Genomic DNA, 13,831 nt, shown 5'->3' on the forward strand with positions numbered 1-13,831 from the left:
AAGCGTTTAGTGTAGTGACTCCTGCCCTTTTTACGATTTTTGTGAACATTTTGTGTTCTTTTATCCGTTTTCACTGTCAATGATATTTTACGCGCTGAATTTTTGTATATTTCATTATCTTTCAAATGGAAAAGTTTCTTTGTTAAATATATGTCTTGTATTTTCAATTTTTAACCATCACTTTGTACACATTTTTAAATGACTTCCTTTGCAAGTCTCATTACATCTTGATAAGACATTATCTAATCATTTAAGATGTCGTAGATACGAATTTACTTCCAACGCTTTTAATATTATGACATGTTTTCATCGTTATAATATTATAATACATTTGCTTTTCGTTTGTTTCATTTCGTTTAACTTATTTGCTGATTCTATGTTTGTATTTATAGTGTGTATTTATATGCGAAAGAAATAACGTCTAATATATGATGACGTATCATCTGGAGGTTCCAAAATCATTGTTCCTGAAATAAAGAAATCTCTAACGTGAATAATGTGTTTCTTGTATTATATTACTTATATTTTATACTTTGCTGTACTCACTTAATTTATGAGATCACGAGTTTCTGTCATAATACAGTCACTATCATGCTTATAAACAACTTCGTTCCTAAATTGATTTAACGCACTTCAAAAGAGCATAAATAATCGCCCAAATAAACATAATATTCTACATAATGTTAACAGAATACAGTGTTTTGTTTATTACACTCACCTAATGTTCCCATCTTTGGTGTGAACCTAAATATTTTGTAATTTTATCATCAATCATACAAAATATTATACAACAACTTATTACTTAATGAAATATTGAATAAAACCAATTTTTAACTGTGACTCGTACTTCGATCTAATTTAAAATACCGACTATTTCATTTACTCTTTGATCATTACTAACGTTGTTTATTTTTCACTTTGTATAAAATGAAATAATCTTTGAGTTTTACGTCCCACGGTTATGCCGGTTAGGCTAAAGGAGACGGTGATGATGAGTAATGAATGAAATGGTGGAATGAAGAAAGTGGGAGGAAACGGGAGAACCCCGAGAAAACCCACGCACACGGTGTTTGTATAAAATGAATTATATATGATAATAAGATATAGCAATTGCCACATTAATCAATCAGATGATTATATGATAAATCACAAATTAAGAATAACATATGAAGATGCATATAATACAATTACATGCAAAGAAAGATAGCAAATATAGAATACAAATAAAGGAGACACTCGAATAGAACATCAAGAAAACAATTTATTCATCTGATAAATATAATTACATTCTATTATTTAATACCATTACTAAAAGCGAGAAACTTAAGAAATGTTGATAGAAATTTCTCTGTTGATTACAACCACTTAAGGAGCTTGATTTTTTCTGTAATAAGTTAAGATTCTTAATAGACTTGATATCATTAGGAAGTTTATCGTTAAACTTTAAATTATTATTATTATTATCGACATAATTGAAACTAATAATAACAGTATCACAGGACATTAAGTCTTGTAAAATTGTGATGAATGTCAGGATTTTTTGCGTAGTTAGTGAACTCACGTAATAAAACTAGCGTTAAAAAAAACTTGAAGTTATACAAAATTTATGAGACGACGAAATCTTATATCTCTCTCGTCTCGTCTCTTGAACTACAATATTGATGAGCTTTGAGGCTATTTATGTTGGAATTATTACATAAGTACGAATTCTGTACTTTAAACTCAAATATTGTGTTAAGGATGACGGTGGACGTATGGAGCACTAAGACGGGGTTTGGAGTTTAACGTTCTTTTTCTGCACCAAGTAATTCTCTCTAATGCATGTGGCATGAGAGGCCCGGGTTCGATTCCCGGCAGGAGCTCATGTAGTTCGGATTCCACGTTAATCAGTAGGTTCACGTCTCATATAGACCCACTTCTGAAAAGGGACATAAAACTCAAAAAAATCAATCAATCAATCTCTCTAATACATGGGCTTACAGTTTAACGTGGAATTGGAACTCATGAGTTCCCACCGAGTTTCCACCACGTATTCTAACGGTATGGCCACAAAGGAGCTCTCATTCTGAATAGTTTTCTTTAATGTATGGAGTTATTGTAACTTTTTTTTTTTTTAATTAAAACTCGTAGACAAATTGATTCTCTCCTTACGAAGGATATATCTTATACGAATATTATTGTCTAGCTTAACTATGTTTATTACTGGTATCGACGGAAGAGAGAGATGGTATGCATTTTTGCTAGCCTAAAAAAAAAGGTTCCATTTTCTAGTCTCCCTAGCAATACGTCTGGTAGACTATTTTGCATGGGGGCACGGTGGCTTAATGGTAAAGTGCTTACCTCTGGTACATGGGATCCCTGGTTTGATACCTGACCAAGTAAGTTTGTGGTGGACAACATCGTGTCTGTAGGTTTTCTCGGAGTACTCCCGTTTCCTCCCACTTTCTCATTTCACCAATTTTTTTCATTATCATCCACTTGCTTTAATAATCGTCTTCCTTAACCTAAAGGGTATAATCGTTGGATATTATTGGTAATTGCAAAAGTAAAGTTGAAATATACGTTGGCCCAACATAGTTTAAAGTACGTTGACTAGCCAACAATTTCCCGTCATTTATCCAACAGTTTCCCAATCGTAATGCGATTTCTTTCGTAGTGGTTACGTTTGCAATTGATTGGCAAATGCTAAGCAAAACAACCAATTACAACGCAGGGTCAATGTTGCCAATTGGTAGCCTAACGTTTTTTCCAATATTAGGCCTATTGTCTGTGCTGATAGGGCTCTTTACAATTACTCAAAATTTACATTTACGTTTTTAGATAATGTGTACTAAGAAACTGATTAGCGTATTTTTAGAATCCAATATTACATAAACATACCTGCTATCACCACTGTAATGAACAGAGTTGACTTTGTTAATGTGACCTTTGAGAAGTTTACGTGTAGTAAGGCGTACTTTTGGTGCATCTGGTAAATCACTACATGCTGATTCCAATGTTGTATCTGCCACTTGTTTCTGCGCCTCCTGCAACAAAATAAAATAAATATAGAAGGTCCAGCAGAGAAAGAAAATGTTAATTTACTATACCAAAGCATAACAAAAATTGAACGATGTTATTGTATCTACCAGAGATAGCGTGGCTCAATAAAAATTGACCCATGATCCACCACCCAACATGACTCACTCCGACCCACCAAAACCTATCGTCATCAACTCTGAACCATGTTCCACTCCCTCCTCTCCACTAACTAAGGAGTTTACACTTGTGTAGTAAAACAAGACTTTGAAATTATCACTAATCGAAGTTTGAATTTCTGCGGTCAATCGCTCAAGCATCGCTCTGTTACAATACCGATGGATCTGATCTTTACGATATAAAATGGTAAAGTGTTTGCCATCAGCCATATTACGATGAATTTCAATTTAATTATCATATATAATTATTTCCTTGTTGAATTACAGATACTTTTCAGCAGAAAATAGGATGAAATTTTGAAGTTTCAAATCAAGGTAAAATAGGCCAACGTAAAGGGAAAAAAGTAGTGTAAAATTCCACTGTGTCTCGAAGTTCTGTCGCTATTATTACCTACAATTACAAATATTAGTATACGAAAGTTTTTAAGTTCTTTATTTACTTAGATATACTCATCTCAGGTAAGTAAATAGAAACAAATGAAAAAGGAACAAAAATGGAGACATGAAAACGCAAACAAATTCACTAGTATTCAGAAGATGTTGTTTGTAATGCACTTAGCAGAGTGGATCGGTGAGTCAGAGTGGGTCGGTAGGTCATAGCGGGTCACACTGGATTACATCCTTTTGACCCACGACCCACTGACTCACAAATCTTGACACACTTGACCCACGACTCACTGACTCATTCCATCTTGGGTATCCATAAGATAAGTGTTGGTCCTGTATAAAGTTAATTTAATCCAAAATTAACGTTTAAACGGTTTCTTAAAATGTATTTTCTCCTAATTCTGGTTCTAAATAAAAATTAGTTGTTCTCGAGTCTTCAGCTCGTTTGCAAATCCCTGCACACTAGCGACATCTCTTGGCGGCAGGTAGGAGTAAGCGCAGCTAGCGACAGCTATTAGTCTGACTATGAACTATTGGGAATTTGCGTGAGTGGCAGAGTCAGACGTAAGGATTTAATATATAAACATTTTCACCTAGATATTTATACAACTCTTAAACTCTTAAACTACTAATGTCATTCTTAAATGTTTTGAAGTTGCACATTAGGGTTAATCTGAGATTGCTTTTGCATTATAAATAGGATTAGTGAAACTTTTTGAGAAAATTTGACTAATTCCAAATCCCGTTGTTGATAGTCTAAAATGCACACATACATAATTACTTTGTCAAAAGCATAACCCTGAAGTAAAAATACAGGGTGTATCAAAAAGGTCTTTACAAGTTTGAAAACTCATATTGGTATATTTATTTATCTGACAGACATGGATTTGGTGTCATTTTGCAGCATATCAAGTTTTATACCTTATACTTTTATACCTTATACCTTATACTTAAAAAGTTCAATATGGCTTCCCTTGGTGATGCGATACACATCACATCTGAAGAAGATTTCTTGCCAAAAATTCCTTACGATCAATTATATCAGTATCTTTTAATTCTTGCAGTATTTGTAATATGTATGGTTTGAGATGCAACCGTTTTCTCAACACACGCCAAATTGTCATGTGTGGGACACCGAGAAGCAGGCCGGGTTAATTTTGTACTATTGTTCACAAAGGTTTGTTTCACTTGCTATACAACGTCTTCAGACGTACCGGAACGACCTTAAGATTTGTTGTTAATGATAGAGCGTTCGCCTCTGGTGCATGGGGTTCCTGGTTCGATCCTAGCTCGCGCCTAGTGAACTTTGTGGTGGACAAATACCGTGTGCGTGCGTTTCCTCGGGATTCTCCCGTTTCCTCCCACTTTCTTCATTCTACCATTTCATTCATTTCTCATCATCACCGTCTCCTTTAGCCTAGCCTGCGTAATCGTGGGACGTAAAACTCCAAGATTTCATTTCATTTTTTGAAGATTTGTTATATCTTACCGAACACTCAGTTTGAATAGAACACTTATGCCAGTAATAAATAGTAGGTATGCTGGGAGGATCTTTAACATATTTTGTACGAAAATTACATTGCACAGTTGCCGCAGACTTGGATTCTTCAAACCAAAACCCACAGCTAGCACGCTCTGGAACAGTAAAGGCAGCCGTCTTTGCTGCAACTGCTGCTAACACTTGCGATAGCTTGTTTCTGAACTAGTGTACTACGTGAATCAAAGCTTGATGTATTTTCTACAAAATGACACCAAAACCATTTCTGTAAGATAAAAGAATAAATAAATATGAGTTTTCTAAGTTGTAAAATCCTTTTTGATACACCCTGTACAGCAATGATTGAGTATCTGATCAAAGGATTTGCTATATATATATATATATATATATATATATATATATAGTGAACGGTAACTACGTGGACAAACTTCAACAGATGATTCCGGACACTTGTACGAGTAAAACGTCTTGGAAACAGATGCGATCCGATCAATAGTTTGGGTGCAACAGGGCACCGAAAGGTGGAAATATTAATTTGAGAACCCCATATCTCCACTATCCTGAATGACAGAGCTAAGACGGCAAGGTCACGTCAAAAAAACCGAACCTGCTCTATCCAAAAATGCCTATGCTGAAATCGTGACATTCGTGCGCAAGGGAATCCCCAAAGGATGTGGGTAATCCTCGGAAAGTTTCTGCCGAAATGTAGCTCCCAATTTGCAATGTTCGACTGCTAAGCGAACAGCAAGCAATGATTTCTTGGAAATATCATATCTCCAATATTGTCAATATGGCACAGGAATTTACATTTGCTGCATAAGTGTAACAGCAGGCAGGCGTTACGTAATAACAAGACTATGTTCTTGAGTGACCAGACTTGAGAGGGAGGAGTCTTTTGGAATTATAGAAGTAGCACATTATGTAAACAACTGCAGCACGTAGACACGGAAGTTAGTCATAACACAGATGAAAATAGAGTGCAAGAACTCGAAACTATGAAATATGAAAGACCACTACATAAGACAAACATTTGTATTGGAACGTGCATTCGTACAATACCTTATTGCATGCTACAGCAATTCTTGCGTCTTGAAACTTCAGAGGAGATGTTGGAAGTGCCCTCCCTGCGTGTCAGTGCATCCAGCAACTCGTCGCATCATGGATTGCCGAACCCGCTCCATTCGTCCATCTTGTACCCGAAGTTCGTCAAATGCTATACGGATACGTTGTTAAAGCGTCTAGAGTTCAGGAACGGGCTCTGTATACACGAGACTTTTCACGTGTTCCCACAAATAGAAGTCGAGAGGGTATAGGTCAGGTGACTGGGCAGGCCATGCAACAGGACCTCCACATCCAATCCATCTTCCGGGGAAAATGGTGTTTAGATATTAGCGGACGGGACGTCGGAAGTGGGCTGGAGCTCCAACATCCATCATCCACATGACCCGTCGTACTTGGAGTGGCACATCTTCAATAGGCAGAGTATTCCGCAGAAAATCCAGATAAGCCTGTCCATTGAGGCGCTGTTGCAGTAATATTGGCCCAAGTACGTGGTCTCCAAGAATCCCCACTCAAACATTGACGCTGAACCGTTCCTGATGGGACGATATAACCATTCCATTTGAATTCTCTCTATCCCACAGATGAAGGTTGTGTAGGTTGATGACGCCAGTGCTACCAAAAGTCGTCTAATCTGAGAAGAGGATTGACGACAGAAATCCAACAATAGTTTTGACCCTGTGTAATAACCACAGACAAGACCTTTCCCCTGGAGGGAAATCCACAGGTGATAATGCTTGGATACGTTGCAGGTAATAGGGATAGTAGTCGCTGTCGTGCAGAATCTTAACAGAGTCGCTTGGCTTATATCATACTGGCGGGCCACTTGTCTAGAGCTTCAACTGAAGTTGTTCGCTATCTCTTGTAGTACACGTTCTTCGAGGTTTGGTGCACGAACATACTCCACACGGAACATTGCTGCATTCCGGTGCGGCCATCATAACAGTTGACAGGGTTTTCCTCAGTACCACCAGGACTATGCCGGAATGGTATCTGTACTGCAACGAACCTGGATGATCCCTACATTTCTCAATTATTTCCCATGACATTATTTCCTACCAACGTAGTGTTCGGTGTCCCCATTAAGCACAACTGTTTCACGTTCGTGCTAGTGTTACCACGAGACGAGACATTTTCAGACCCGAGACGTTCCTTCGACGTGACAATGAGACAAGACTGACTTGCCAGTTACAATTACTTGGTCCACCTGTTGCATACACGTGCATGTTTATCTTATTTAGTAGTTTTCACATTTCATAGTTTCGAGTTCTTGCACCCTATTTTCATCTGTGTTCTAACTCCCATATCTACGTGTTGCAGTTGTTTACATAAAGTGCTACTTCTGTCCATTTCAAAAGACTCCCCCTCTCAGGTCTAGTCACTCAAGAACATAGTTTTGGTATTACGTAACGCCTGCCTGTTTCTACAGTTTTGCAACCCGACATAGCAAATGTAAATTCCTGCGCCATATCGACAATGTTGGCGGTATGATATTTCCTGTCTAGCCGTCGAACCGTGCAAATTGGGAGTCACATTTCGGCAGAAACTTTCCGGGGATTACCCACTTTCTTTGGGAACTCCCTTGCGCACACGCTTGCAGCATAGGCATTTTTGAATAGAGCAGGTTCGGTTTCTTTGACGTGACCTTGCCGCCTTAGCTCTGTCATTCTGGATAATGGAGATATGGGGCCCAAAAGTTAATATTCCCACGCTTTCGGCGCCCTGTAGCGCACAAACTATTGATCAGCTCGCATCTGTTCCCAAGAGGTTTTACTTGTACAGGTGTCCGGAATCAACTGCTGAAGTTTGTCCTTAAGTGGCTTACTGATTATATTAAAAGTAAAAGTAACCAGTAAGAACATGAAACTTTATTATTATTATTATTATTATTATTATTATTATTATTATTATTATTATTATTATTATTATTATTATTATTATTATTATTATTATTATTATTATTATTATTAAAATATTGAAAATGTAGACAGAGGTAATAAATCATGAAAACTTAACTTTATGATTTTAGAAAAATGTCTGCAGTAGTTGTCTGCTTTATAATGCTGCAGACACTAGCTTCTGATCGGAATTTACTTGTAACTGCTGACCCAGTTGAAGGGATCAATTAAAGATTTAATTTAAAACTTCAGACAGTATTTTTTCTGTACTAAATGTGAGTGACCTGCGAGCAATTCTTGTCCGTTATGGAGAGGCTACTAAAACGTCCAGAGTAAAAAAGCTGTCCATGTCTGTATCTGAGAGTGTCCGTAAAAAGGAAGGTTCTTTCCCATTATAATACATATATTTTGCAAAATGTCCGTGTGTTGGAGGTGTGTATGTAAAGGAAGGTTTCACTGTAATAATAATAATAATAATAATAATAATAATAATAATAATAATAATAATAATAATAATAATAATAATAATAATAATAATAATAATAATAATAATATCAAATGCACCAAGAAGTAACTCTCATAGACGTAGGGGTTCCATTGATTCACAACATTTAGCATGAAAATTAACAAATATAAAGACCTGACAGACGAAATCAAAAAGATATGGAAATAGAAAGACTAATCATTATCTCAGCTACAACTATTGTCTCTAAAAGTACTGTGACGCAACTGAAACAGATAAACGCAAAATATCTTCTAACAAACCTACAAAATTAAGTAATCATAGACATCTGTCGTATGATTAGCAAGTTCGTTGGAGAAGAAAAACTCTTCAAATAATCTGCACTTGCCAAATAACCGGTTAAACCGAGATACAGCACTATTATTATTATTATTATTATTATTATTATTATTATTATTATTATTATTATTATTATTATTATTATTATTATTATTATTATTATTATTATTATTATCATAAAATTTAATGATTACGACTGGGCGAAAAATATGAGAAACTTGTAGTTGTAGTTCGTTGGAGATAACCACAGAGGCGCCAATTATAAAAATCAGGAAGTGTTCTGCTTGACTGCTGTCACATATAACGGAAGAAACGAAACGCATATAGGCAAAAGGCATCCACTGGTGGTCAGCAATCTAAATTACTTTGTCCTCCCCAGCTGATTGCTCTACTTCTGTCAGTACGCGCCAAAACAACGAAGCAAAAAATGTTTTACACTACTTGGATGCTCTTACGTTTTCCTCGCAAGAGCTCAGATAACTTATAACGGTTGCTTTTTTCGTGCTTGTTTTCCGTCTTCATTCTAAAGACTTATTTTCCTTAAATTCAGCGGAATCTTGACAAATGAAAAGACGAGTATACACAACGAAAGATTAGAGAGAAAGTGTGAAATTTTACTTTAAAACAAATCAGTTTTTGTTTGCAATCTGGTCAGTTGGTGCTTGTTTGTTCCATCACCTGACACGCTTGATTAATTGTCAAGATCTGTGAAGAAAGATTTTTTTTCTTTCTTCTTGATTCCACATTTTACAACACAAGTAAGAGGAGAAAGTATTTCTGTGACTTTAAAAATTAAGCAATAAATAATTTTGGTCAGAAGTTTTATTAGTTTCATTATTATCATTTTTTATATATAATTTGGGATTTAATACTAGTGCAGAGTAGTACTTTAAACAATGTCTAAAATATTTAAATAATGTATCATCAACAGGGCTGGATTAAGAAGCGCAGAGCCCCTAAGCACTAAAAAGATTTTGGTGCCCCATATGTATGCAGGGCCGTGCCGTGGAAAATCAGCGCCCGGGGCCGTCGCCCCGCTCGCCCCCCCCCCCCACGGCACGGCCCTGTATGTATGTAATTGAAAATATGAACAATAATAAACCATAAAATAAAATTCTATTTGTGGAAAATTAAGATGGAAAATAATGTTTATATTTTTAATTATATATATATATATATATATATATATATATATATATATATATATATATATATATATATATATATATATATATATATATATATATATATATATATATATATATATATATATATATACAGGGTGACCGCGTGACTATGTTACAAAATTTAAGGGATGATTCCTGACACGGAAACAAGAAAAAAAGTTCAAATAAACTTTTGTCCAACGTACATAATTTCGGAGCTACAAGGTGCCGAAAGCGTGGGAAACTGACATTCAAAGCTCTATAGCTCGACTGTGGTGAATGATAGAGCTAATGCGGCATGGTCACGTCAAAGACACCGAAGCTGCTGTATTCAAAAATGCTTAGGTCGAGATGGTGCAATTCGTGCACAAGGGATTCCCCAAAGGAGCGTAGGGATTCCCGGATAATCTGTCAAGAAAGATGGGTCGAAAAGGATACGGATGAATAGCTGTCCCAACTGCTAGCAATAATGCGTCTGTACTAAGTCGATATCTCGCACAAGCACAAAATGGCGAACAGTTTTATACGTGCCATGTGTGGTTGCATAACGCGCACTAAATAAGAATGGGAAACATGAAAGGAAAATGTGAATAATTTAGTACAAATGTTAAATACATGATATTACGCTGTCCTATCATTGAACATACGCATTTAATAAAAGGCAATAGTCATGAAACGTTCTAAAATGTTGTAAAAGGATCACACTATTAGTCTTTCTTTCATGTATTGTTGTCATTGAAAACAAATAAACAAAACTGAGCGAAACAACCATAATGCAAAAGAGGTTGTTTCCTAAAAACAAAAGTCACAAGAATGGGAATAATGTCTTCAATCAACATTTTACAGCAGGATTGAATGCAGCCAAGAACATCATCAATTACCTGTAAACGAGACAAATCTACCAATTACCCTACAATAGGTGATGGACATGGCGTCACTCTACTTCAACACAGGCGTTACAGCGTCGCAGTAAGATCTGACGCATCCGCTGTAACAACCCAGGATCTTATAGTATCACAGACAGCGAGTATTCGTGCTAAGTTCTTCTGCGTTGTCTATAGACGTTTCATAGACAAGTGTTTTGACATGACCCCACAAGAAAAAATTAAGTGGATGCAAATCTGGGGAACGTGCATGCCAATTACAAGGACCGCCTCTTCCAATCCATCTGTCACGAAACGTTTGATTCAAATACTCTCGAGCACTAGCTGAAAAGTGGGCTGGGGCGCCATCATGTTGAAACCACATCCGTTGACGAACACCGAGAGGGACATACTCTAATAACTCTGGAAGTATGTCTCGCAGGAATCTCGTATACACTGGTACAGTTAATCGTGGTGGTAGTAAATATGGACCTATTATCTGATCACTGATAATACCCGCCCACATATTTATGGCGAATCGGTCTTGGTGGCCCCTTTCCACAATTCCATAAGGATTTTCGTCTGCCCATACATGACTATTGTGACTATTAAATATCCCGTCTTTCGTAAAACAAGCTTCGTCGGTGAAAAGCAGGTAGGAAGCAAACTGTGGATCAATTACAGAGCGTTGGAGAAACCACTCTCAAAACCGAACGCGAGGTTGAAAGTCAGTTGGACGTAAGGCCTGAACCCTCTGCGGGTGATAGGGGTGTAACTGTTGCTCGTGTACTACTTTCCAAACAGTATCTTGTGCTACTCCCCTTTCACGTGCTACTTTCCGGGTACTTACTGTTGGGTCTTGGGTGAAACGGTCAAGCACTTGTTCTTCAAAGTTCGGAGTACTTGTGGTTCTTCGTCTTCCTTGGTCGTAGTATTGAGGTTGTAAATTCCCCGTGTCTCGTAAGCGTTGAAAAAGTCTGGCAAACATAGTATGGGCTGGATGTCTTCTTTCTGGATACTTCAGTCGATATAACCTATTAGCTTGTCGACTGTTGCCATTTGCTTGACCGTATACAAATATCATGTGCGCAAGTTCTGCTATCGAATACTCCATTTGATCTCACATTCGAACGAGCAAAGCACAAACTGCACTAAGGAACTCGTACGCTACGAACAAAACCACATGAAGAATGACCTTCCACCTTTCACAACACCTTCTAGTAGGGTTGTCTTATACTTTCCTTACCTTCGATTGTTTTCTACGACAGAAGGAAGAACAAATGCTTGTGATCGAACCTGCAAACTGTGGTGTACTTCAGGTGATAGCACCGTCTGTGAAAACAAAATATCTTCTAAACGATAACAATATGACATGTTAAGGATTCTAGACAAAATCTCGGAATTAGTCCTGCAAAACATCGGAAGCAGCGACTAAAACAAACGTCCTGATAAATTGTTTTTCCTTGTTCTTTTTCAATGTTCGGGTAACGCACATTACGGCTAATGATAAGAAACGGATATTTTACTGTTGTTCTCTGGCAGTGGTCAAATTAACATGGGATGGCGGAAAAATCCCCCTATCGTAAAAAGTATCCTCGGCTCGTATCATCAAATGAAATAAAGTTTCTGCCTGGAAGAAAGCACCCATATCCCCCTGTTTTTCCCCTTAGTTTTACTTGCTTTCAATGACAAAACTACATGAAAGAAAACAATGATAGTGTGATGTTTGTACAACATTTTAGTACGTTTCATGATTATTCCCTTTATTAAACTCGTCTATACGTACAATGAACAGGACAGTGTACTATCATGTATTTACCATTTGTACTAAATTATTGACATTTTCCTTTTATGTTTCCCATTCTTATTTAGTGCGCGTTATGCAACCACACATGGCACGTATAAAACTGTTCGCCATTTTGTGCTTGTGCGAGATATCGACTTAGTACAGACGCATTATTGCTAGCAGTTGGGACAGCTATTCATCCGTATCCTTTTCGACCCATCTTTCTTGACAGATTATCCGGGAATCCCTACGCTCCTTTGGGAAATCCCTTGTGCACGAATTGCACGATCTCGACCTAAGCATTTTTGAATACAGCAGCTTCGGTGTCTTTGACGTGACCATGCCGCATTTGCTCTATCATTCACCATAGTCGAGCTATAGAGCTTTGAATGTCAGTTTCCCACGCTTTCGGCACCTTGTAGCTCCGAAATTATGTACGTTGGACAAAAGTTTATTTGAACTTTTTTTCTTGTTTCCGTGTCAGGAATCATCCCTTAAATTTTGTAACATAGTCACGCGGTCACCCTGTATATATATATATATATATATATATATATATATATATATATATATATATATATATATATATATATATATATATATATATATATATATATATATATATATAGTACACTCTTTGCTCTGACACTTGTCGAGGGATTAGACGAGTTGCTTTAAAACAATTTCCATGTTTGTTTGTGTAAAGCATAGTCTGGATTTTGGATGCCTAAAATATAGGTTCAATGAACGCGAAAACTAACGGCCTATAGATTAAGGTAGCGCAAGGAAAAACTTAATTTCTCAAAGCTGTCACATAAATTATTTTGTGATAACTGAAAACTAAGTTTTGTTTTCAGACAGTCCTCTACTATTAGCATAAAGAAAAAGAAACTAAGTAGCACAAGAATGATAATATGTTTTAAGTATTTTACTCTAAAAGAAAAAAAAAGTACTTATGGTTATTCATTGATAAACAACTTGGAGAGCGGAAATAAGGAAAATAAAGTAACGTCAAAAAGGTCATTCATATATACATATACTTGAATAATAATCTTAATCACTATCAATGTTTCCATCTCTGTACTTTTCTTGACAAATATAGGAATATTTCGCATAGTGTGGTTAATTGGTTTCGAGAAATGTCTGCACTATGCAAACTCATGTTGTTCGATGTC

At 36.6% G+C, this 13,831-nt stretch overlaps 1 protein-coding gene across 2 annotated transcripts in view; it reads right to left on the bottom strand.

The window, feature by feature from the left end:
- Gbeta76C (guanine nucleotide-binding protein subunit beta-2) overlaps nucleotides 1-13,831 on the bottom strand; it is an 84,107-nt gene that overhangs the window by 21,007 nt on the left and 49,269 nt on the right. For both annotated transcript variants that reach the window (XM_081737180.1, XM_081737181.1), the window contains exon 3: nucleotides 2,881-3,026. In XM_081737180.1, coding sequence (XP_081593306.1) covers nucleotides 2,881-3,026 — 146 coding nt within the window. The remainder of the gene's footprint in view (nucleotides 1-2,880; nucleotides 3,027-13,831) is intronic.

The sequence above is a fragment of the Thermobia domestica genome, chromosome 13, assembly GCF_964235325.1.
Source record: "Thermobia domestica chromosome 13, izTheDome1.hap1.1, whole genome shotgun sequence".
NCBI lineage: Eukaryota > Metazoa > Arthropoda > Insecta > Zygentoma > Lepismatidae > Thermobia > Thermobia domestica.